The 26760-nt window shown below is 41.2% G+C and overlaps 2 protein-coding genes across 2 annotated transcripts in view; one reads left to right on the top strand and one right to left on the bottom strand.

Moving 5' to 3' along the window:
• LOC132992124 (astrotactin-2-like) overlaps window positions 1–26760 on the bottom strand; it is a 307673-nt gene that overhangs the window by 54597 nt on the left and 226316 nt on the right. Inside the window, exons 14-16 of the mRNA XM_061061275.1 lie at window positions 10581–10705; window positions 8377–8481; window positions 7851–8030 (exon numbers count right to left, since the gene is read on the bottom strand). Coding sequence (XP_060917258.1) covers window positions 7851–8030; window positions 8377–8481; window positions 10581–10705 — 410 coding nt within the window. The remainder of the gene's footprint in view (window positions 1–7850; window positions 8031–8376; window positions 8482–10580; window positions 10706–26760) is intronic.
• Window positions 1211–6479, top strand: trim32 (tripartite motif containing 32). The gene has a single exon (XM_061061279.1). It carries the CDS (start codon window positions 1245–1247, stop codon window positions 3285–3287), a length of 2043 nt encoding a protein of 680 aa, XP_060917262.1. The 5' UTR covers window positions 1211–1244; the 3' UTR covers window positions 3288–6479.

The raw sequence follows: 26760 nt of genomic DNA, 5'->3' as shown, positions 1-26760 counted from the left end.
TATTTACTTTGTATTTAATATTATATTATGTTTAGATTTGCTAACATTGTGGTTTTCTTTTTACTCATATTGTGTGTTTGGATAACCTGCTGCTGTAACGCCACAATTTCCCAGTTTGGGATCAATAAAGTAATTCTATTCTATTCTATTCTGATGCTCTTGAACGAAAGCCAATGAAAACACGCGCAGGGCTCAGAGCTGTGCGTCTTACGTCACAGCCCCGGCTCTGCGTACGTGACGTCGTCAACACTGCAGTCTCTCACTAGCAGCTGCAGTAGCAGAAGCACAGCACGCCCATCCAAACCTCTGTACTCCCAACCAGCTAACATTGACGAAAAGGTAACGTTTTTGGAGCAGGAATAGAAAACGACTATCGTTACGACGAGCTGCATTATCTTTCTTCTGTAATTTACCAAAAAAACAAGCCATGTGATAGTGTCATAATAACATTGTCGCGTCGTATCAAGGGACAGCGTTATCGTTTGTTGTGCAGTTGAGAGGCCTACGATGCATTCGTCTAAAATAAGCGAAATGTTTTATGTAATGTGTTTGTTGTCTGTGCTGCAAGGTCGATTTATTTTCAGCCATCATGAGAGCAACACAGTGCCCTAAGACATAACCTAGTTAGCCTTCTTAGCACATATTGCTTGTGCCACTTGGCTCACAGGTGAATATCCACTCATAATCAAGCTACATTGCCTTTTATAGGTAACTTATATCATATTTGTTGTAGCAACAGGGTGTAATGACGGTCAATTAGAGCTAATGCTAGCGTTGGTTTGTCAACACACCTGGTCACTCTCTGCAGACAGGTTTTTAGTGTGTTTCAATGTTAACTGGTCACATAATAAACAACTTTCCTCTTAATGTCGGCTACACGGCTGTGACTGACTGCTTTGAAAGTGAGAGAAGCTAGCTGTCTCTGCTAGTTATTCCGAGCTCCATACATATATACAAATGTGACCTAGCAAATAAGTTGTTATCAGGCTCACGTAACTTTTATGGCAGTGTTGAGGACTGTATCCTTATTGTCACACAGTCATAGATAAGTGATAAACTTTCTTGTGTTATTTGAGTGTGACACTTCTACAGTTAGAAAATGTCCACAGGGCACATGAGACATTTTTCCTCTTTTGAGTTTGTGACAATATGTTCCAGTCATAGTAGAGTTGCATACAATTGAGTGAAATATCACATAACATGATCTCTTTTCCGTTTTTTTCTCAGTTAAGGAAAGAGCCATAATGGCGGCAGCACCTCCCCCACTGGACCCAGATCTCATGAGGGAGGTTCTTGAGTGCCCTATATGCCTGGAGACCTACAACCAGGATCAAATGAGACCCAAACTGCTGCAGTGTGGTCACACAGTGTGCCGGCAGTGTTTAGAGAAGCTGTTGGCAAACACTATAAATGGTGTACGCTGCCCCTTCTGCAGCAGAGTCTCCCGTATGAGCAACATCTCCCAGCTGGCCGATAACCTCACTGTGCTGAAGATCCTAGATTGCACAACATCCTGCAGTGCTGCTGCTGCTGCCCTGATGTGCAAATCCTGCTGTAACCGCCTGCCACGACAGTACTGCCATGACTGTGCCTCTGTTCTCTGTGAGCTCTGTAAAGGGGAGGGCCACCTGCAGCAGGGCCATTCAGTGGAGCCGATAAGGGTGGCTGCTGAACAGCGGCGCAAAGAGCTAGGCGGCAAGCTGACGGCCCTGCGTGATGTCATGGAGGAAATTCAGAAGAAAAAGACAGCAATTGATAAAATTTCCAAGTCCTTGAGATTAAAGTACCACGCGGTGCAGCAGGACTACACTGCGACCGAGCTACGTCTTCAGGAGGAACTGAAGAGGTCTCGAAGGACGTTCACTGCCGCCATGGCAGATGTGGAAAAGTTAAATGGGCACGTCATGGAGGAGCAGACGTATCTCCTTAATATTGCAGAGGTAAAAGTTGTGTCTCGCTGCGATTATCTGACGATGCTGGTGAGGCAGAGTGATACAGCTTTGCTAAAGGACGAAGGAGGAGGCTGTGATGACGAAGAGCTGGATCTGAGGAGCACGTTGCCCACCATGTTCCACCTGCAAGAGCCAGAGCTGGTCAGAACAGAGCACTCTAAACCTGTAGAAGTGGGCCATTTGAACACAAATACTTTTACTGCGAGTACAGATGATGAGGAGAGTGGGTTGGAGTTTCCAATTGAGGCCGATGTAGAGAGTGTAGCTGGAGCGACAGGTGGTGCACCAGGGGCTCTAGCGGATCTCTACAGAGACATCGACATGGTTGCTGCTGTAGATGTGTGTGGCTCACCGGGCAACTTTAAGTCAAAATCCATGGATGCTGGTGGGGGATCACCTGGAGGAGCTGGGTCAAGCACCGGGCCACCTGTGTGCCAGTTTGTAAAGAAGATGGGCTGCAAGGGAACTCTACCCGGCATGTTCAATTTACCCGTCAGCATCTGTGTAACACCCCAAGGAGAGGTGCTTGTGGCCGACCGTGGCAATTACCGCATCCAGATCTTCAACCGCAAAGGATTCCAACGTGAAATCCGCCGCAATGCGAGCAGCATCGACAACTTTGTCCTGAGCTTCCTCGGTGCCGACCTGCCTAATTTGATTCCCTTATCCATTGCTGTCACTCCTCAAGGCCTGATCGGGATCACAGACAACTATGATAACTCAGTCAAAGTCTACACTATGGAAGGACACTGTGTGGCCTGTCACAAGAATCAGCTGATCAAGCCATGGGGCATCACTGCCATGCCTTCAGGTCAGTTTGTGGTGTCGGATGTGGAAGGTGGAAAGCTGTGGTGCCTCGCAGTGGACCGCAACGTAGGTGTGGTCAGCTACAACCGACTGTGCTCTGCCGTGCGGCCAAAGTTTGTGACATGTGACGCAGCTGGGACAGTCTATTTCACCCAGGGTCTGGCCCTGAACTTTGAGAAGAGACACAACGAGCCCCACCTGGAGGGCGGCTTTTCTATCGGCTCCGTTGATACCGACGGTCAACTAGGAAAGCAGCTCAGCCATTTCTTCTCAGAGACGGAGGACTTCCGCTGTATCACAGGCATGTGTGTGGACGCAAACGGGGATTTACTCGTAACGGACAGCGGCAGGAAAGAGATCCTGCAGTTTCCCAAAGAGGGTGGATTCAAAGTTCTCATCCAGGACGGGTTGACCTGCCCTGTCGGGGTGGCCACCACGCACAAGGGACAACTGCTGGTGCTAGATTGTTGGGACCACTGTGTGAAAGTCTTCACATACATTCAGAGGAGGCACTCCTCGACTTCGTAAGGAAACAATCCAGACTATCTGCACATGAGCACGTGAGGTTTATTTAGTAAGTGTTGGTTGGTGGGGGTGTGTGTGTGTGTGTGTGTTTGGGAAAGATAGAAGAACACTGTTATCTGTCACTTTAGTTTGGCTTCAATCCAAACAGTTCTCACTCTAGCTTTCATTGAGTTATTAGAAAGAATGTTTCAGTCAGTTAGATTCAGTTTAAAGCCTTGTGGATTTTAGTTTTATAAATCAGCTTCCTAAACTGTGTGTTCCTTATTATTGTAATGGTTCAAACACTTAAAACAGAGTTGTAACATCCAAAAATCTGGCATCTGTGCAATTATAATAACACGCAGAGGGGCAGGTGATGTCGACGCTAATGCAGAGTACAGATGAACTTCCTTCCTCTATTGCCGACTGTTTGTGATGCGTAGCTTCCACAGATTTGGCTCAGCTTTGCAGGAGAAGAAAAAAAAGGAGAGGAAAGAGCTGAAAATGAAAATGCATTTACATATACAGTTAATCATAACAAGGCTTTTGGCCTGTGAAGCACTTTATTGTCGACGCGGCACTGTTTCCTACTAGTGTTGGGTTGAAGTAGCACAGACTCACATTGATGTTGCTGCTGAAAGCAGCCGGCAGCTTTAAGGGGTTACTGTGCAGTTAGCTAACGGGCGAAAACAGTAACCAAAGTATCAGCATCCATTGAATTACATTCAGGGAGCATTAAGTGTAGGATTTTAAGTTAATAGAGCGGACGTGATAAGTAATTAACGGGGGTTGTGTGGGCTCCCAGCTTTGACTGACATGTAAAGAAAACCTTTTGTTGGGGCCTATAATTTTAAGTTAACTAAGCGTGTGTTGTCAAATGCTTTGAAAGGTTACTGATGTTTGATTTATAGATCACATACACATTGTTCATTATTTTCCAGTACTTTTTAACACTAGCCCGAGCTAGTATATTAGCCAGACCTTGAGTAAGCAGTTGATCACCTTTTAGAGCAGTGGATAAGCTTGTAGGATATTTCAGAGCCAATGTTAAAAGTTATTTTTTGCTTTTCTTACATTTAACTTTTTAAGTTTTCCAGCCTCGACCTCTATCTGCAAGTTAAACGTTTTTTAACTGCTCAGGATTCTTTTCCAGTTTGTCTGCTCAGTCATACAATCCCCTTTCAGCTTTCTCTCTTAGTGTCCAACTGTGTCTATTTTGAAGAGAGAAGCTTAAGTTTTAAGGTTTCGGATGATCTTGTAATTGTACGGCCTGTGAGATGTCAAGGTTTTGTATTTTCTCTACCCTTTTTTGAACTAGCTACATAACACATTTATAGCTATACAACTAAACAGCTCTAGCACCGTGACATCATTGACCCAGAGGCGGCAGCGGAAGTCCTCAACTTGAATGAGGTGAACAGACTTTGTTGAAAGCCTGGCGTTTTATTCCATAGAACTTCTTCCATGCCTTTCTTTCCTTACGGCCAGCTCAGCGCTTACACAACCTCTGGATCAATGGCGCGGGTGTTCAGACTTAACACTGCTCGAGTGAAAGCACGTTTAAAGTCCAACATCAGCCCCAAGATCGTCAAAATATTCCATACTTATATACTTGTCAAAGACGCATGTTTTGAAACCATACATTCTACTTTGTTTTAATGATTGATTTTATCAAAAATGTACCAAAGCTTTAAAAACATTTTTTTTAAAAGCTGCTGTAAGCAGAAGTAAGAGCACTGTCAAAATTCCACCAATAAAGCCGTTTATACACTCCTGAAAATACAAGTTATTTCAGAAGGACTGCTACAGAGATTCTCCTGACCTGGCTGTTCACATATGCTCCTCACAGCGGGAGACTATTATATTGGACATATTGGAGCATCTTAGACAGTATGCAGGAGTTTACCTGCAATTTGAGGTAATTTATAAAAAAGCAATCCCCCAAAACTTGGTTCCCAGGACTTGTAATTTTGTTGCCTTGGTTGATATTGTTTGTTTTTACTAGTATCATATTTTAGTTTAAATTCTGGTATCATGATGAGTTTATTCCCACGCCAAAAGTTGTTTTTGTTTTTTTGTGTTTTTACACTGAGATGTCGGTGCTATGCTTCTTTGTCTCCCTCAGGTTCTGCTATCCCCCAGCAGACAATTTGAGTTCTCTTTAGTTTGGATGTAGTCAGTTAGAAGGGTGGTATAACTTTAAATTCATGTATATCTGCATGTATTTAATTTTACTTCAGTTGTTTTTTGAGTCAAGATAAAGCATTAAGAAGGTGATGAGTTCAGGTACATCAATAAAAACACTCCTTTATTCAATTATTTAGTGGCCGAAATATGGGGAATCAAGTTAATCATTGAAACCCGCTTGTTGATACTGTATATGTAAGATAATGTATGTGTGTATAAAAGTTGTGAATAATAAAAACGCCTGCACTGAGGCCGTGCGGATCTTCCAGACAAGCTTTGCTCACGAGAGCGTAATGCATACTGACTCCGTTCAGCCTTAAAGATGAAATCAGTTCACAAAGCTGACCTTAACTCTGCACATGGAGCCCTATTACTAAACAGCAACGTGCAAATATACATATCTGATAATCAAACAATGTGTGTTTTTAATGTTTCTACAGATACATAGAGATAAAGATTATGAGGTGAAGTCTGTCACAGTCATACTTGTGCTTTTTTTTAATTTGGACATGTTAGTTTGTAGTTTGCTCATCGTTAGATTTCCATTAAAACTAATACGACTTTAAGAGAAAATAGACTCAGCTGCATGTCAACCTTGCCATTAAAACTGTCCCCCCACTGTATACACTTTTCCCAAATGTCCACTAGAAGTAATCAATAACTGGAGAATCTTCAACCTTAAACAGTGACAGAAAAATGCAGAAAATGCCAGAAAAATCAAGTGTCCTTGTGTCGGTGTGCTGAACATCACAGTGTGTCTCATCTCCTCGTTCTGTCATTCAAAAGATGTCGTTTCTTCTCATGCTTTTTCTTTAAGGTTTAATATTTGACACCATTAAATGTTAATGCAATACTGCTGTGTCTCCATGAACCACTCTCCCATGTGTTTGAAGTGTAATGTCCTTTTGGAGGCTGTGAATTCAAAAAAAAAAAAAAAAACATGTGTCGAACACATCACAGACATCTCCGTGTTGTCCTATTAATGTTTGTACCATCGATAATCTGAGTGCAATAAAGATTTATGAAACACTTTGAATGTCGGTCTTTTCTCAACACCTTTTACAATGTTGTAACATTTCTCAGTTTTCTGTGTGACCCCTGAAGAAATCTAGTTATAGAGTTATCAACATGGTTTAAATTAGTAAAAAACTATGAATATAAGATGGCATGTTCATTGTGTGTCGGGTAATGTTGAGCTATACAAACTACAGAAACAAACAACAGTGGACCAGATTACCTCCGTTTGGTAGTGGAATGGTCTCTGAAGTGGTTACAGGCACACGTGTGTGTGGGAGAGGTTAAGGTGGGCTCTTCTTTCTTACCTTTCCACCTTAACCTCTGCCACATAAGTGTGCCTTTACCACAATCAGTTATTTTAAAACCTGGGTTGCAATCTGGATTTGGTTATCTTTTTTCAAATTTTTACAGAGGATTCCATCATCCAGCTCACTTTTATGCTTATTATTCTAAACCTGGATTGTTTCAACCTGAACCAGCTACAGAGTGACAAGTTTGGCTTACCAGTGCCTTAAAGGAAACTTTACACTACATACTTTGTCCACAGGGGGGCGCAAAAATCCACACAAACTGAAAGATCCTAAAAGATCATTTAAATTAGATATTCAATGTCTGATATTTTATTGGGACAAAATCTTTCTTTTTTTATGTCCTTTATCTCCTCTATCTGTAACTGAAGCCATACAGCATTATATATAAATATACATTACCTTGTAAAAATGTTTTATGTGACCAGTTTAACAGTTTTGTCACATTTCTCCCTGTAATCCCGTCTGCATCAAGCCACCTGATGATATCAGGATAATCATGATATTTGGATTAAAGTAATTTATCCAACTCAAAAGTTTTGAATGAGAGGTTCCAGTGGCCTAGTGGTCAGCTCATGCGCCCCATGTACAGAGGTTCGAATCTAACCTGTGGCTCCTGTCCAAGGTGTCATTCCCCACTCTATCTGCCCAATTTCCTACTTTATCCACTGTCCTGTCACTCTAATAAAGCCATAAAAAATGTAAACTGGAGATATTTTCCAACACTTTTGATAACATGATCGCATAATCTGATGTTTTGAACACAACATAATTTGAAGATTTTATCTGATCTGAAAGCTTTGATCCTGTAGGACAACTTTTAAACAAGCAGGCCCAGGAGCATACTGTGTTTCAATGTTCATGGTGAAAGAACACTTTTAGATACATTTATATTTCTCAGTTGTAAAAAAAAACAAATATGGACTAAAATATGTGTTAAAAAACAAGAAGTTACAAAAAGCTCTCTGCCTTTGACAGACCCCCCCCCCCCCCTCTCACCCACCTTCACCTCTTGATCAATGCCTCAAGAATTTTGCATTTCTGGCTTTCCTCGCCGTCTGTCAGCGGGGCTCACCTTTCTGGTACTGCAGCCAGAGCTGCTGCTGCGCCTTCTTGCTGGGGAAGTAGATGCTGCAGCTGAGCTCGGAGCCGTACAGGGCCTCGGAAACGTAGTGGCTGCCGTACTGCTGGAGGAAAGCCAGGAGCTCCTCGCGCGTGCTCTCCGCTGACAGCGTCTTCAGCACCTTAGAGAAGCCTGGGAGGAGATGAAGTGAGACGTTACAGTTTTTACACAGAAGAGAAGCATTGAGTAAATCCACTATCCGGTCTCTCCAATATTTATTTTCCTGGGAGTTCATGAGCTCTCTTTGTCTCGAGATTCCTCTAAATTGTTGCTGCAGACGTCTCTTTGTCGTGACCGATAGATGAACTTACAATGGGAAGAAAATCATGCTGAAAATAAAAGACATGCTGGCCGCCAGAAGTCAGTAAACGCACCACGACAAGCCTCTTGGCCACTGTGGGAGTTTTAATTATAAGTTTTGGCGCTTTTTGATGTAATTAAATGACCTCTAGTTTAAAAAAAAAAATCTGTCACTGACCTGTGGATAAGGTGATGGAGCTGAGTTTGACTTTGTACAGATTGCTGCGCACTCTCCATTGTTGCACCATAGGATAACCCACCGCTTCACTGAACTGAGCATCCCCTGGGAAGAAAAGAAAAAGAGCAGATTTAGAGATAGAATCAGAATCAGAATCAGAAATACTTTATGAATACCCAGGGAGCGGGAGTCGGGGTGGTAAATGGTAAATGGACTTGAGCTTGTATAGCGCTTTTCTTGTCCTCTGACTACTTAAAGCACTTTTACACTGCATGTCACACTTCACATTCACACCCATCAGTATAAAATAATCCCATTCATACGCTGCCAAAAAAGCAGCTGGAGCATCTTGGGCCTAAATGTCCTGCCCACGGACATGTAGCTGGGGATTGAACCCTCGACCTTCTGGTTGAGAGACGTCCGACTCTACCACTGAGCCACAGCCACCTGGGTTTTGAGATTACAATTGAACCTATACAGAATATATGCATAGAGATATAACATATAAGCTATAACCACAAGGGTAAAGATAACAGAAAGACCACAAATATAATTTACAAAAAATAACCAAACTCATATTCATAGAGAGCAGCTGAAATTCAAAATAAATGAAATCACAAATAAAAATCCATAATTTCATTTCAGCCGTTTTATTGCACACCTTTTTTTTTTCTTTTTTTTTCTTATTGTTTTTCTCACCTTAACATCATTTATTATCACAGCCCATACCCCAGCTGGAGCCCGATCAATGGCAGATATACAGCGCAACTTGAACTCCAATTGGATTGCTGACATTAGAAAGAGGGAGCAATCTCGCCTTCCTCTGCAATTCAATTACCAAACTTTCACACCAGTTTAGAACTAAAGCTGCAGAAGGAGGGGGGGAGGTAAAAAAAAAAAGTGCTTACAGGAACCTCGATTCCTGCGCCTCTGGAAAGCGTTTTACACCTGAGACGATCATGTCCGCGGAAAAAAGGAGCAATTTAGTTTGTGTGTGTGTGTGTGTGTGTGTGTCCAATTCCGATGAAAGCAGAACCCAAGCAGAAATCTCCAGGGTCAATGTGGACTGAATGCCAATTTAGCTAATGGAGGGATTAGGGAGCAGAGGTGGAGGTGTAGGGCTTTTTAAGCCCAAATGTCTAAGTGACTCCGTCCCCCTTAAGACGAGGAGGAGGAAAAAAAAAAAAGAAAAAAGGATAAAAGGATGAAATGGGAGGTTGAGTGTTCGAGTTTACAAGGTCCAGTGCTTGTGGAAGTGTGTGGGCATGATGATGCATAAAAGTCTGTTAATGACATGAGTGTTAAGATGGAGTTTTTAGGGATTTAACAGCACAGTGGCACAGCTCAAGGACATTTTCATATCTTTTTAAAACTCATCTTGCATAACCAATCTGTACAAAACATTCATTTGCAACAAGAACACATTGACCTTCTGGTTAACCAGTTCCTACAAAATGGAGAAAAAAAAGAAAGACAGAATGTTCAGTTACTTTTTTTGTCCTTTCAAATACCTGTATGGACTGAGACCTTAAGCCAATCTAACAGCTTTATGCTTATATTACTAACTCTGTATGGGGACCATAACTTGAAAGCAGCCCCTCCTAAAACGTCTGATTGCATCTTGGGGACAAACAGCTGGTACTAGTATTAGTTATCTGGGTATTTCTGTCATCTTTGCGTTTCATTCAATCGATATCGAAGCATATTGATCAATATTGAATGGAATTGATATCACATCGAATCGTGACCCAAAGAATTGAAATCGACTTGAATTGTGAGGTTGTGGACAATACCCAGCTCTAGTGGGAAAAACGGTTGTTTGATTGCCAAAAGTTGATATTGACAAGCGCTGGGACTCCGCGTTTTGAGCTGAAAAGTTAATTTTATGTGCCCCAAAACTGCGAGCTAAAAGCGTCACGCAGCAGCAGAGAAGAGCGCCCATAGCGTGCTGTCCCACAGGGAAACAATGGTTTTGCTGGCAACGCTTTTCTAGCGACATGTCTCTGTTAGATCAGGTGCTAGATAGCTGCTGGGGTTTCCATGTGTGACTAAATTCAGAAAAAAAACAAAAAACAAAGCAGGTTGATTCTGAATTGATTTTGAGATATATCAGTGCTACAAGTAAAAAAAAAACACATTGGATCAAATCTATGTGTCTGTAACAGTGTCAGGGAGAGAGGACCGAATCCTCCAAACTCACACACCTGTGAGGAGCTTCAGGTTGGGAAGGGGCTCAGACAAAACCCCCCGACACTGTTCCTCCACTGGTAAAGGGATGACCATGAGACCATCTGCTAGCTGGGGAAAGTCCTTAATGAAGTTGTTGTCCCTGAAACAAAGAAGACAAACAATTAATAAAAAGAAGGAATGGATAGAAACTGAGCGGCAATAAGAAGAAAAGACAGGAGAGAGAAGAGAGGGAAAAAAGAAAAGAAGATAAACCAGAATTCTGTCCTGAAGACCTGCATTTTGTACAATAATGGAAAGAAGCATGGAGCGTCCAAAAGTGCACACAGAGCTGTTGTCTCTTCATAGAATGTTGGCTCCAAAAATGATTAACATTGTCTTTTATTCCATCTTTTTCCAGCTTCATGTTATATCAGAACACTCCTCCTACGGGTTGTATTTTTAGCTTCATTTCCGTTACCTCGATAGACCCCCCCGTGTTGAACCAAATCAGTGCGTTTCCTGTCCAAAGGATGAGCTGTCTCGCTGCATCCTGAGAGCATGCCAAGCAGCAGCGATTCCCATAATCCACTTTTAACAGACCCAGTCTCAAAGCATAGACCTTGTGCCGTTGAGAGTGGGGGTGGGGGTGGGGGTGGGTGGCTTCACTCTTTTTGATATCAATTTTTCATACAGTTCCTGTCCTTCCCCCCCCCCCTCCATCCCCCTGTCTCTCTCTCTCTCTCTTTGCGTCCGCTAACCACAAAGCCTGTTAGACGCAATCACAGTGTTAGTGTTACAATGGACGTCTGGAAGGATTGACTCAAGGGTAAAGTCTGAGAGGAGGAAGAGAGCGAAGAGGTGCTTTAAAAAAAAACGTGGCTTATGCTCACAGAAAACATATTGATTGCTAAATTAAATCAGCCAGGCCTCACGCTGAGGCTGAGAGAACCTTTGGAGACCGTGTGGACCAAGACGATATGAAGCTTTATGGATTTTCAAGCCTTGGGTTGGACTGTCCTTGACATGCTCTGAGGATTTCCTTTTTCTTTAACCATTCTCGTCACAACATTTATTGACACTGTAGGTTTCAAATACATAGAATGTGAAAGGTATGAGTTTATCACCTCGCTGCGGGGTTACTCGAGAAACAAAACGGACTATTTGAAGGATAGAAGAAAATTTTTTAAAGAATAGTGCCTCAGGACTTCGCAGTACCCGAGCGCCCATAAAATCATTAAATGTCTTTAACCTTCGTCTTCTTCTTCTTCTACTCCTGAGGGGAAGATATTTAAGGCAAGTATCGATTGTTGTAGAATCTGCTGTTTTTCTGCAGAGGTTTGGTGGTGAAAGAGTCCAAGTGTCAATCTTTAGGATTTCTGTTTACGTGGTTTTTAGTGAGACATCGGTTTGTGTGTGTGTGTGTAAGCATGGGAGAGCTTGAAGCATCTATTCTCCTGACAGTTCATTAAACGGGGAGACATTTATCTGTACCACTACAACCCGAACATACCAATGTGGCTCACAACACGAGTCAGTGGCTTCTCTTTTAAGAATGATGAATTCCTTCAACAAAATCGCTAACAAGTTGTTAAGTTGTTGACCGTTTACTCTGCATCTTCAATGTGTTTCCTGCATGTCTGTCCAACAGAAGACATTTTGACATGTTACACTAATTCAAACAATGAATGGTGACATAATTGAACCTCCCTGCCCAGGTCTCGGCTCTATTGTATGAACTCAGTAACTGTAAACAGCTTTTAAACATATATGGGAAGAAGTTTTATATGTATTTTTTAAAACAGTAACAACAAGAGATTCTGGCTGATTAACATACCACCAGAAGGAAATACAACCTGGGATTTATATAACGTTGATTCGTTTTTTTTCTTTATGAGATAACCTCATTATAACGTGGTGCTACAGTATTAAACAGGCGTTGCGTATATGAATTCATTTTCATGCAGTAAACCTCCCACTCCCCCTTAAACAAGCCAGTTTGATACAGTATATATCAAACTCATTTCTGGGCCTGAGACCAGAGACAAATATTTTTTAAGGCACTAAGACACCACATGTCCTGATAAATACCTTTCATAATCAAAGCATTAAACTGCATAACAAACCTGTTCCTTTAGTGTGCTGTCTTCTTGTCTGACACCGACCTCACAGCAGCAGTTACATGAAGTAAACATTACAGTATTGAATCACATTATAATGTCACTGAAGGTCATGTTTACTTTTTAAGGTCACAAAGAGACATAGCCTACCTTTTCATTTTAGTCTGTTTTATAACATGTGAAAAATGGATGGAGGTTCCCATTTAGAAGCACCCAACCCTTTGCATTATTTTATTTCCCATTTCTTTTTAAAAGGACACGTTACAAATCTTTTCTACTTTTCCAAACAGTCCCCTGTGGTCTAAATGAAACATCTGTGCTGTGCTTTGGTCAAAATATATCATGAATCAAGCACCAGAGGAGGTTTGAGACCCTGTATAAACCAGCTCTCTCAGAACGCTCCGTTTTGGTGTGTGTGTCTCTTTAAATACAATGAGCGCCCCCTCTGAGTTTTCCTGGTAGACATCAATCCTCTGTAGCGAGAATAAAGGCGGACCTGTGGAAAAGTTTTGTTCTAGGCTGGGGGTGGAGTCCAATGGCTGGGGATACCAGGGGAGGGGAGGGGATTATTTTTTTTACCAGAATCCCACTGTGACATCACAAGGAGAGAAAATTTGAAACAGAGCACTTTTCTCTGTGTTGTAAGATTTATTCAATCAGACCACAAACAAAGGACTGAATGGGTTTATTTCACATTTTGTGGGCTCGGTAGAGACTCAGGTTACCCAAATATATGTTCAAAAACACTGTCAAAGTGGATTTTTCATTATATGTCCCCTTTAAGTACGGGCTGTTTGTTTTCTGCTCCAGCTCAATTAAAAACAGGCAGAAGCTGTGTGTATATACGCTGCCTCTAATAAAGACTAAACGGGGAAAGCTGGCAGAAATTAATCGACAGTTATTGTAAAACTTTATTGAGGAATATATTCGCCAAATCTGAAAAATAATTTAAAAAATACAGATAAAACCAAAACACGATTAGCTATTCTAGACAACAATCTGCCTTCTGGTTGTATGTCTAGCAGATATCCACCTCATTATTTACTCCAGCCGACCCACTACACAGTCACAACCATCCACATGGCTCGCCACACTCAATATCCCAAACACCAGACCACATGTGAGTGTGGACTTGCAGGCAGACTTTGTGTATTTACTCATGTATCATTCAGCACCCGTGTGTGTTCATTAAGGTTGTCGGACACTGGGCTCCCTCCTGGCCAAACAGACCTACTCGTGGCAAACTCTTCCCATCCAAATACCCAACACCACTTCATGCATATATAATAAGTCCCCCCACGTGTGGACAATTTCGATTGACACAGTGCAGGTACATTTGTTTGTTAAAGCATACTCTGAAACTCAAGTCTCAGGTGCAAATAGCTTTGTTTTTCTCTTGCTTCAATGTTAGAATTCCTATCCTTCTGTAGATTTTAGCAACTGTTTTTATTGTTTGCCTTGTCTTCAGAGGTAACCTCATCTTATTTCCTTTCTGCAGATTGTTTTCTTATTCACCCTCCCAGCTATAACTCCTCTCTGCCTCTTAAATCAAACATACAGAGCATATGAAAACTACTTACAAGTCCATTTTTCCCAATATGTTGTGCATCCCTCTCTTTGTGTGTATCTGTTTTAGTCTGAATTTACAGTATTTAGCATCAAATGCATGTCTGTGCTTTTATCATTGAGTCTCAGAACAGATGTCTGCACATATGTTTGAGTGAGCACATTTATCAGCGTTTGTGTCATTGTCACTGATATTGAGCCTTACTTATCTAAAACACTGGCTTGAGTAATTGGCTGTTGTGCTGTATGGTGTACAAACCTCAACATCACATCCAAGCTACGATAAGAAACATAATGGCATACTCAACAAGTCTTTGTAACTACCACTGATTCATCTCAACGTAAATACAGGCTGATCGTACTTTTCAATTATTGGAAAATGACATCCATCGTAGGACTTCATTGCTTTTTTTCTGCCATGTTGTTTCAATGTTATAACCTATTACCCGTGTGAAGGTTAACACACCTTCCAGGAACCAACATTTTCAAGGATTAGCTTTTTCCTAAACACTTGTAAAACCGCAGCAACTAAAGTCGTATGCAGACGATGCAATCATCTACCAGAGAATTGTTGACTCTGCATGAGCTGGCACTCAGAAATCAAATTCGGTTTTGGTGAAATTTTTGTCAAAGCCAATCTATTAGTTCAGGAAATGTATTATATGTGTGTCTATAGTTTCCATAGATTAATGAACTTCTATGAACTGAATGTGTATGAATGGGATTAGTTACTTCTGATGGTCTTCACTAGCAACCTCTGCCATCAATGTGTGAATGTGTAGGTGTGACATGCGGTGTAAAGCGCTTTGAGAATTCAGAAGACTAGAAAAGTGCTATACAAGCTCAAGTCCATTTACGTTTAAAAAACTGCACCATTTCAGCAAACTGTAAGCCAGGCAGACTGCTCCTCTCCACCCATTTAGAAGCTGCCTCTGTAGACTGATGCAAGCATTAACACAGATTCCCTAAATCCCAGAGGTAATGAGTATTGAATATACACACAAATCCTTATTGCCAAGCTTACAAAGGCTATATTCTGATTATTAGAGTCTCTGCTCTGGTTCCCCTGCTAATTGGGCCTGTGTAACCTTCTTGGGTCAAAGCTAAATAAGGAAGCAGCTCTTACAAGGATCATGGAGAATTACTGGGGGTAGTTTGGATGATTTCTATATCAACCATGTTTGGTTTGACATTCAAATAAATGGTTCAAAGTGACTGAATTTGTGCATTATATCTCAAGAATCATGCTGTGATAGTGTAGTGATGAGCTCGTCCCTCCACACTTTCCCTGCCCATCCTGTCCTTTTTCACCCACAAGTGTTTGTGAGGCACAGGAAGCAAGGAAGCAAATGAACGTCGGAAACAAGATACTGTGATTCATCTCAAGTGATGATGCAGCACAATGTTGAAAAGGTTATCTGTTTTGTTGTCATTTTTCTTCCACGGATGCCATGTCTTCTTGTCTTCCATGTGTTTGTTCTCCTTGAATTGTACTCATGTTACACACTCTGCCATTGTGCAGCTACAAACAGCGTCTCTGTTGAAAATGTTTCCTGTTATTGACACATCAATATTGCCCTCTGGCTTTCACTACAAGTGAACTTTCATGCCCTTTTTTTTTTTTTTACAAAGTATCAAGTATATACTGTTCTTTGGGGGAAATTGTCTGTTTCGACAGAAACGGTGCAGTGAAAAGGAATTTCCCCATGGGGACAATAAAGTCTGAAGAGAATGAAAGCTATTTATCTTCCAAAGCAAAAGAAAAAAAATATTCATATTTTGATTCACTCTGCCAATGATCAAGACACCATATTTGAGGAGTTGTGTTTTTTTTTTGTGTCTTGATGACCCTGATAAAGGCCACAAGCCAAAAACGCGTCGGTCTGATTCGTCAATAAAGTTGATCTTCATACTACAAGTGCTGCTGGAGCTTTTTTAAACTCTTCATGGAGTTGGGGGGTTGGGAGTGGGACTGATGCTATTCTGCCAAACAAATGTCCTCCTTTTCTACAGAGCCATCAGTTAAAGATTGTGATATCAAACAAATCATTCTTATGTTTGAGTAGAGGGTTGGCAACTTTAGTGAAGAGTGAGATTGAGGTAAGGAACCAGAATGATTGTAATTCATGTATAAAGATCCATACAGCTTATTGTTAAAACCTCATAGATATACGTTGGCAATTGTAAGACACAGTTGAGATATTAAAGAGAAAATGTGTTTTTCTTCTTCCAAATGTTGACATCAGTCTCTGACTGTTTAATAGTCATGCTCCATTTACTCAATCTACCCCAAATGATCCAGGAATAAACTGCATCCTGCCACATTCTGATGACAACTTACAGTATATAATACCATTGGAGTGCAGAAGTTATGAAACTGCGAGTGAGTGTGTGTGAAGTTGAAGAGTCTGCACTTTCTGTAATGATGAGCAAATAACTGATTGAATGGAAGGAAATACAGTAGAGAAGGAAGAGTTATAATCTTCACCACTAGAGGGTGCTCTCTCTCTGTGGCAAAGGAACCACACATGGAAACATGATTAGTCAAGAAGCATCAGTGTTTCTGTGTGTTTATGTGACTGCACTTTATGCGTACACTGCAGGGTTCTCTTGTTTCTGCTCTGTCAGAATCTTTGGAAAAAAAAACAAAAGTACAGGTTTTCTTTGGGGGGCATGTGGGACTGCCTGTGTGTAAAAGCACAGTAAGTGGGATGGTAAACAAAAACTTTTGAATCATTAAGTGCAAGAATTGTTGATCCCTCAGCAATTATGCTCAGTTAATAAACAGGTGCTCAAATAATACCAATAAAATTGTTTGTGATTGTGGGACAAAGACGCAAGGTTTGAAGGGCTGGGTTGGGAGCAGGGAGTGAGTCCTAAGGCATTTTGAGAATTATTTTGTGAGACTATTTCTCCACTGAGAATAATGTACTGTTGAATCAAGATGTGCTTTTACAGGGGTGGTAAGCCCATGGTAGCATCAGATGCTAACAACAGAGTTTTGAACCGCATATTAGAAGCCACTGGGTGCCAGTGCAGTGCACAAAGGACGGGTGAGGAGGTGGGTGTGGGGGTTATGTTGGGAGGGATTCTGGAGACTAAGTCAAACATGGCTGAAGCATTCTGGGTAAGCTAAAAAGTTGTCAGAATGGATGCTTGAGGACCAAAGGGAAGGAGGAAAATGCCCTTGCTATGAAGTATAGAGGTAGATAAAGTCCTTCTGGTTGGACAAAGGAAACATTTCTTAGCGGTTTCTAAGAATTCTAATCGGACATGACCAGCATCCACCACCATCGGACTGTGTCGTCCCTCAACCACCGCCTTCCTCATTCAAACTCTACCTGCTCCAACCTCCACCTAAGCGGCATGGAAGAGTGGACAACAGGAACGCGATGAATACAGAGGAGAAAACCTTCCTGCATATAATCCCATATGCTCTTGTAAAGCGTTTCGAGATAACACTTTGCGCTGTACAAATAACGATTGATTGATTGAAGTCTGTGCTTTTGACGCGTGAAGACTAAAAGTAGAAGCATAGAAAAGTGTGGACCACTGCAAAAATGATGCTGGAAAAGCTAGAAATCACATTGACCATGAATCACAAGAGAGATCTGCAATCTATAATGCTAAATCCCTTCTAATATGTTCCAATGTATTACATTTAAATACATCATAACACAGGGGCAAGTGGATAATTGCCGTTAAACTCACGTGGTGTGCATTCGATAGTGCATATACAATATCTTTCTGATTTACCCCATTGCAAATACAAATCAATGTCAGATTTGTCCCTCAGAAAATTTGACATGTAGCATGACACGAAACAATTGTGTGGCAAAACAACTATGTGGCTATGGCTGCAGAGCTGTTAGGACGCCTTCCTAACTGGGATAATTACCAAACATTTGAAAGAGAAGCGTACAACAAAAGACAGCACAGACAAAAGCAAAGAGGCTTTGTTGACAACAGTTGTTTCTACCACTAAATACAGACACTATGCTAATGACAAACCAGAGCCTAGAATGTTCACATACATTCAAATTCAATGTTGATGTAACTCAGCGTCATTTGAAGGCCAGCTGGCAGAGTGGAAAAACACATGTCGTGTAATATTGCCACACATCTCAATTTTTGCAAAGGAGTCAGTTGAGGTGGACGCCTTCATTTGGAGGTTTGTACGGGCGGCCCAACTGGGAGGAGACCCCGGGGTAGATCCAGAGTTCGCTTGAGGGTTATATATCCCGTCTGGCCTGGTAACGCCTTTGATTCCCCCAGGAGGAGCTGGAAAACGTTGCTGGGGAGACAGAAGTCTTGGTTGACTTATTGCGCTTGCTGCCTCCTGAACCCGACCTCGGATAAGCAGAAGAAGATGGATGGATCTCAATTTTGCCGAAACGTTACAGCCACCTGCTACTCAACACCTCCAATCACTCCAATTATGTAAAAATTTGGGTTTCCAAATTCCATACATGATTTCTTACTCTTTGTACCTGTAGTGATATTCATCCATGCAGACTGTAGAATATTAGCTCAGGTGTTCAGACAGCCATTAATTGAATTTCATGTGTGTATTTTCAAAAGCCGTACCCAGATTACTCCAGATACAAACATCCCTATAACCAGTTTTTTTGGAACTTTAAAAAAATATATGTTTTCACGATATTGGACACCATTTTTCAGTTATAGGTCACGAAATTAGAAATAAAACTGTGAAAACTTTTTGGTGGAAGTATACCGAAAAAAAGTAGTCCCCTCAGTGAACCCACCCTTTAAAAAACTTAGAGAGAGGCAGGAAAAGTCCAATGTGTCAGTTCACTATGAAATGAACGAAGCTCAATTATACCACTACGTTATATAACCTCTGAATTAAACATTTAATATATTCTTTCACTTAATCAATCAATCCAACCGACTCTCTTTGAGCAGTTTCACGGCTGATACTTGCCACATTTGCCCTTGAGAGCCATCCGCCAATTTGTAGGACTGCGCAATCAAAGATTTATGAGAGCTTGGGTGTGTTGGCGAGCCAATTTGCACGTAATATGCTTAATAGCTGTAATATCTGTTATTTGAATAAACGCTTGGTGCGAGTTTGGGCCCGTCGGATGAGTCATAACAAAGATAAAGCACCCAGTGTCACCCAGGACACAGGCCCCAGATGACGGATTAAAGAGTTATTAAAGGACAGCATCCGAAAAAACAGGCTAATTCCAAGCGTAATAAAACAGTCAGAGATGTTTACCTTGAGACAATCCCTTATTAAAGCCGCAGCCACAGCTCTGTTGATGAATGACTCCACTGAGAGGAGGAGATTTGGTGACTTTTCAAGGCCAGTATTGATTAGGCTTGGGAGGTGATGCTGTCAATGAAATAGCTTCAAATGGAGAGTACACTGCTGAGTTTCAGCATGTGTACATTAGCGATTGTTTGCCTGTGCATTTGTGTATGTATGAATGTATGATTATTTCTCTAAATAATGGCAAAGGTGTCATATTATCAGGTGACTTTATTTACTGCAAATATAACAGAAAGACAGTCCTGGAGGAATATTAACTTCCTAAGCTGACACACTGACTGTCCTGTGCTGACTTGACTCATTGTTACTTGCCTCATTTCCTGCTAATGCAAGATTACGGCCTTTAATTATTATTATATTATTATAAGAAACACTAGCTTGCGGCTGGGTTTTCAGTAGCTCACCACCCGGTTCACTGACGTCGTACAAAAAATATTCAGATGACAACAGTGCCTCTTCCCATTTCAATTACATCAAATACACAGACATCCCAACCCCTTCAGTATAAAATATCAGAATAGGCCCCATCAGGTCAGGGTCAGTTCACTTACGCAGTATGCTAACTGAGCTAAAGTAAGTAATAAGGTGCCGTTAGCATACATGTTTAACAAGAGTCATGACAGACAATGAAAGTGGCCATGCTAAACAAGTAGTAAGCATTGGGTACTGACATTTGCATCATGTTTATTAAATGTAGCGAAATTCAGTTGTTCTGCCTAACCAATTTATTCCCAAGTACCATTCAAATTTAAAAATAAAAAAGTGGACTATAGTACTTGAGTTTTGTAGTCCAACAATTAAAGTCACAAAACTGAGAACATTATTAATACACACGTTTTGGTGTCTAGATTGGTTACAGAAGCTAACTTCGCTTCCTTTTCTTTTCCTTTGTATATGTAAAGGCAAATGAAGATAAACTTACAATAAATGTTTGTGGAACTTTTGCACGACAGTTTTGACAGTGTCAGTTGATTATCAACCTCCCGATCTGGTCTGGCTTAATCTTAACCACTTTAATGTCCAGGCTCCTACATGTGCAAGATTGACAGCGCATAATAAACAGAAATGTAAACAGCATTCTGACAATCCAATGAAAATCAGTGGTGATTTCTTTGGTGCTAGTCAGATTTTAAAGCATGTGCCATAAAGGCACTAATTTAGCTGGAAAGAAAAGTTTGAAAATGTAGTATTTAAAATATGCCTTTACAGAGATACAAAGACATCTTGAGTGGGATGATAAAACAAGTGTTACAAGTTTTGCTTGTTGTACAAATTTGACTTTACATATTGTTTTTATCATCCTCTCTCCCCTTTTGGCTCTCGCACAGAATCCACTCAACCTCAACTTTTACTTCCCTGGACCAAGCATAAAAATGTAATACAATGTGAGCGAGCATAGACATTCTGTTTTTTCTTTTTGTTCTTCGATATATCTCTGTTGGCCTGCCTTAAGAAATTGTGGAAATGAACTCTGGTGGCCTGGAGTATTACCATAGAGATGAAGCTTAGAAATGCAGTGTGAGAGGGGCATGCGGGCCAGCTAGCCATGGAAGTGATTAGAGCTATTGCTTTTATTCTTATTATTATTCTGCCTGCACTTTCTCTAACCCCCCCCCCCCCCCCCCCCCGTTTGTGTCCATCAATCCTAACAAACTTCTGTCCACTTCAGTCTCACCCTCTCTCTCCTTGTCTCACTCTGTCTCTTATTCACTCATGCAAAGATGCCACAATGTTACCCTAAACCCTAACCAGCAGTGTAACTGTTCTTGACATGCTTTCGAGTCATCATCCTAAAATTGGAGGGGCACTTCAGAGGGTTTGGTAGAGGACTTTCGTAGAGGATACTACAACGGGTATTTCTGACTTTGCACAAAAATCAAGAGGCAAATCAAATCACATTTCTTCTGTTGTGAGTAAATCAAGACAACTCATGAAGCTGTCAAAAAGACAGAAATGTGTTTTTCCCAGTCTATTTTTAAGACAAAACAGTGAACTGCATAGCGCTTTAATATTTTATGCTGACAGAACAGCGAGGTTCAGAATAATGAGACTTGGCCTGATGAAACAAGAATAAGACTTGTGCTAGAGCAGCTCCAAACCATGATCAAGAACCCCTCAAGTTTGCCTATCAGCTCTGACAGGGAGTTGAAAATGCAGTATTTTTTTTTGTTTTGTTGAACTGGCCACACAATGGTGCTCACAGCAAGAAGGTTCCAGTTGGAATCCTTAACAGAACAGGGGCCTCTCTACATGTGGAGTTTGCATGTTTTCACTGTGCATGCATACGTTCTTTTTCGGGTAGTCCAGCTTCCTCCAACAGTCCAAATACATGATCGTTAGGTGAACTGGTCACTCTAAATTGTCTGTGTGAATGTCAGCATGAATGTTTGTAGGTCAGTCTATGTCAGCCCTGTGATTAACTGGCAACCAGTGCAGGATGTACCCCGCCTCTACTGCAGTCCCCTGCAACCTTGAATGGGATCAGATAAGGGGTATAGATAACGAATGGCTGGATAGATGGATGGATGGAGTGTTTGGAGTGTTTCTTGCCAGGGGGAGAAACTGACAGCAATGTAAGTGCATGCCTAGATTGTCAACTACCTGACTGGCAGGCCATAGTATGTGGGCTTGCAAAAGTGTGATTAGCAACAGTGTGACCCCACAGGGCACAGTCATGTCTCGCAAACCAGCTGTACCTCAGTTAGTCAAAGCCAAACAAGATGGTTTTGGATCTAAGGAGATCCAAGGCACAGCCGACCAACTGTTTTCATCAAGGGTGTTGATATGGACTTTGTTGAGTCCTACAGTTTACCCAGGAGAGAAATTTGATAATACATGACCTGGCTTAGGACGTTTAAAAGTGGATCTGACAACAATGTTTTTGTCATCTCTCCTCTCGACAAAACTAAAGTAATTGGAATATTTCCAGCGGCTGAATGTAGACGGGGGCGCTTCCATCTTCCAAGATAGCAAGGGTAGCCAGGTATGTGTGACAACAATTGACAAAACAAGCACAATGGCCCAAAAAAAAAAAAAAAACTACCCGAGGCAGCAACTAAAAAGAAGCCCAATTCCGGAAAAAACGAGTGAAGCAAACTACCTTCCTGCTTGGCTGACGAGCGCGACATAATTAATCTGGGGATTGTTGCATTTTAAATCATTAGTAGGGTAATAACAACAACAGTAAGGTTGTAACAAGTTCTTTTTGTGTGGGTAACTGTAATATTATTACTGGAATGTCATTAGTTAATCGTTACACTACTCGTTACTAGTAAAGGTAATATTATTACTGTAACGCGTTAATAGTAATGTGTTACTGCCCAACACTGATGGTGATGATGGATATCGTTCCCAATAAAGACAAAGACTTGTGGATCTGAGGCCAAGGCTATGGTAACCTCTGTTTCCAACAAAGTGGCCATTGTTGACTTTGTTGGGATCACAAGTAAGGACAGAGCCATTCACAGTTTTAGTATCTTCAGTTCCTAAAACATTTGTGCGGCATTGCTGAGCAAGTCAGTGGCGGTCCTTCCTGTCCTGTTTTTGGTTGTCTTCTGTGACAGTGGGTTTAGAGAAAGCCAACACCAACAGAATCAACAAACTGTTCTAAAAAGGCCAAGAAACTGTAGTTTCTGGCTGCAGTTACTGACCAAAAAAACCCCACATAATCAAGGACAGTGTCCCTCACCCACTCAATGATATGCTAGTCAAGTGCCATAGTGCATTCAGAGCAAGAGTCAATACAGCAAGAAATAATACCACAGAGTGCCAACACAAGTCATTCCTGCCTGTGGCCATACAACTTTAAATCATTGCTTAAAGTGTCAGGCACTTTCTGTCAATAGGCTAGTTCTTGGACTTATTTCAGACAAGGATGCAACATGAATTATTGCCCATTTTTGGGTGTATGTTTCCTACTTCTTGCAATGTATCTTATACTTCTCTTTCATAATAGGAGCAACTCCAATGCGACCAAATTTCCCCCGAGGGATCTATAAAGTTTTTTAATAATTCTGACAATACAAGAACTCGCTCTGTAACTTTGACACAAGACCTTTGTGTTTATATCTATATATATATATATATATTCATTTATATTGGTGTATGAGAGTGCATCTCTGCAAACAAGCTTTGTGCGTCCTCATATAGAGCAAACATCCTGATCTAATAATGTCTGGTTTACCCTCTGCCATCCTGGTATATAAAAGATGCTCAAAGGACGTTTAAGAATCTCATCACCATTTTGAATTTGCATTTGATGGGCAGTTATGGGCCAAGGCATGAAGGTGGCCTGTGTTTTGTTTAATTTGATAGAACAACTGAGTACTATGACTGACATGAAGGGATGATTAAATGTCATTTGTTATCTGTTCGTCTGTCTATGAACTTGATATGTCTAACCAAAGTAGAGCTGGTTTGTGAAGTTGAATCTTAATAGGCAGGCTCTGGAAATCACATCACAGCAGTGGTAATTAACTACTTTATATTATGGCCTTGCAGAGATATGTGTGGGCGAACGCTCAGTATAGCAAACTTCATATGGCTGAATGAAGCTGAAAATGGCTTGGAGCTGCCATCTATTTATGAATTGATAGTTCTGAATTATTTATGAATGGTTAATTTACAGCAGAAGGCAACAATCTTGGAGAAAGCAGGGCAAAGTGATAGGTTGAGAAGGATGAGGAAAAGGAAGAGTAAAGACAGATAGGAGTCCAGAGGGGATACAAAATTACAAGTCCTGCCACCCTGCAGCTCACTTCTGCCGCGGTAGTTCATTAATCAATACTAAAAACATCTAGCCGCTAATTCAGGATTTAGCCCAGGTCCACAAATAACTCCATGCTGTTTTTTTCCTCCAGTGAAAGCAGGGGGGCCGGCTGGAGCCATTATGGAGGACCGGCATTGTTATCAACCCCCCTGTGAGGCAACTCCATCACATTCCGAGGCTGAGGGTTTAAATCTCTTTGCTGCATATTCTCATTTTTCACCCCTCCAGTCGACTATTGATTCACTGGCTGCTGCACATGAAAGTGATTTTATCAGTCTAGCACGAGTGCACAACAGCATCACCAGCAGAACTAATTAAATACACAAAGTCATTGTCCTTGATTCTGGATGCTGCTTAAGCTTCAATTATGTGGAATAGAAATTTGAACCTTCATAAGGTAAAGGTTACGTAGAGCGACTGGGGAGTCATTTGTGCTAAAATAAAAACCAGGCGCAGGGTAAATTGAGTATGCCGTCAAATGTTCCGTGTAATTGCAAAGAGTCTAAGTGGAGGAATGAAAAGGCTGTATAATCAATAAAAAAAATCCCATTTCTTTTGATGATGAATTAGACCTCTAGTTGAACAAAACAATGTGAAAGTACTTCTGGTGACAAACACTGACACAAATAAAAGAGGAACAGCCGGCGTTTGGAGAATGCACCTCTGGGGAGCGATATAACTAGTGGTAAAGTTGCACTGTGAACAGAACCCACTCCTATAATTGCCTTTCCAAATGGGGCCCAGGAAGGGACTATAGTATATTCTGGACAGAGCGGTACTCGCTGTATGATTTGACCACCTTTTTACCTTCCTGAAACAGGTCTTTTGTGGGACTAAAATAAAACAAGACAATGAAACTGCAATAGCGCTGTTACGGCTGTATGCCTCCCTGTGCTGTTTGTCCCTTCTCCCCTTCTGTTGTCTCCAGTCCAGGTGAAGCTACTAATGACTCAACGAGGCAGACCTGGCCTCGGTTTCCTAAAAGCCCAATGCTGGCTTCAGGAAGAGAGGCTTTTGGAGTTGGGGCTGCTGTGCCTCTCAGTCAGGGATTGTCGTGTTGTGTTTTGTCATATTAGTTTCTCAGTTGATCTTTGTTATCATTTAGTTTGTGTTATATTTAAAAAAAGAAAAAACTTGATTTTGACTTGGTTAAGGTGTTTTACCAGGTCAATTTGTAGATTGTTGTTAGCCCCATAGGGCCCCCTTATGGTGGGGCGTAACAACACCAAGATTCTCTCTGAAGGGAATCCTTTTTTTTCCTGTATTCTAGAAATGTATTAAAGAAACCCTGCATACCAAACCCTCAGTTAATTTGGCTACATTAAGTGACAGGCTTTTTTCAGGTGTACTGGATTTAAGATTCTTGCCTGAAAGTAAAGGTATCTGTCAGCATTTGTGTACAAGTTGGTAAGTTGGTCGACCCGTCTGTTTCTGAGGTGACATAAATCTTTAATGAAAGAGAAAAATCTGGCCAAATATGTTTTTTCAGGAAAAATTTATTTAGGGGCTGATTAAACTTTAGGGTATGTAAATTCCGCCATCAGGGGGCTCTCAAGTGAAAATAATATCAAAAACATGACGTTGACGCTGGCAGGGAATCATGGGAATACTTTCTATTACTAGCCCATTAAAACGAACTCTGACTAGACCGCAGTCAAGACGAACCTGACAAAGAGAATATGTTTACCGACGACGTATCAAAGTATACTTGACTTTACATGAAGTTTTTATCACAGCAACAGTACGGCAGCTTTCAGTAGCTATTCCCGCTTCCTTATGCAGCAGCCTTTGATGTAACACGGTGTTTCCTTGGCAACGATAAACATTTTGTGTCTGGCATGGCTGCTCCATCATGGCGGCCGCCAGGACTAGACACGTCCCGTTATAAAAATACGTATTTCTCTGGCTTTGATAACTGTTGGAAATATTTGAGGTAATGTAAGTACTCAACAAAAAATATATAACAGGTTTAGTCAATTTTGAATTAATGGATTTTTACATATTATACCTTTAAAGGTCTCTCACAGATTGAAACATTGTAAATAATCACAGATTTTAACAGATTTTTGATTTATATATTCTTCTTTGAGCAGTTGTTTGGGCTTTATTTTCCTTGCATCAATCCACTGTCGCCCTGCCTGGTGTAACTACATCTGTCGGTGTACAAAGTCTAATACTGCCTCACAGTCCATTCCTCATTTGGTGCACTACTGCTATCTGCTTTTTCCTCTTTTGCATTTCTCTCACAGTTACTCCCTCCCAGTGTCTCGCTCCCTAACTTTTGCTCGACTGTGCTCTTTTGATTTAGCCTTTTCTCTTCCCATTTACTTCCCTATTCGTTTTCCTTCTTTCCTTATCGCTGCCTCTACCCATCCGTTCTTTTTCTACCTCTCTTACACTCTCTCTCCCCCCTTTTTTTCGGCAGTCAAACAGCAGGTAGTCAGCTATAAGCCTCTCTGACATTAGCT

The sequence above is a fragment of the Labrus mixtus genome, chromosome 17 (genome assembly GCF_963584025.1).
Source record: "Labrus mixtus chromosome 17, fLabMix1.1, whole genome shotgun sequence".
NCBI classification, from domain to species: domain Eukaryota; kingdom Metazoa; phylum Chordata; class Actinopteri; order Labriformes; family Labridae; genus Labrus; species Labrus mixtus.
Note: the sequence above shows the minus strand (reverse complement) of the source record. Positions and strands in the feature narration are given on the sequence as shown.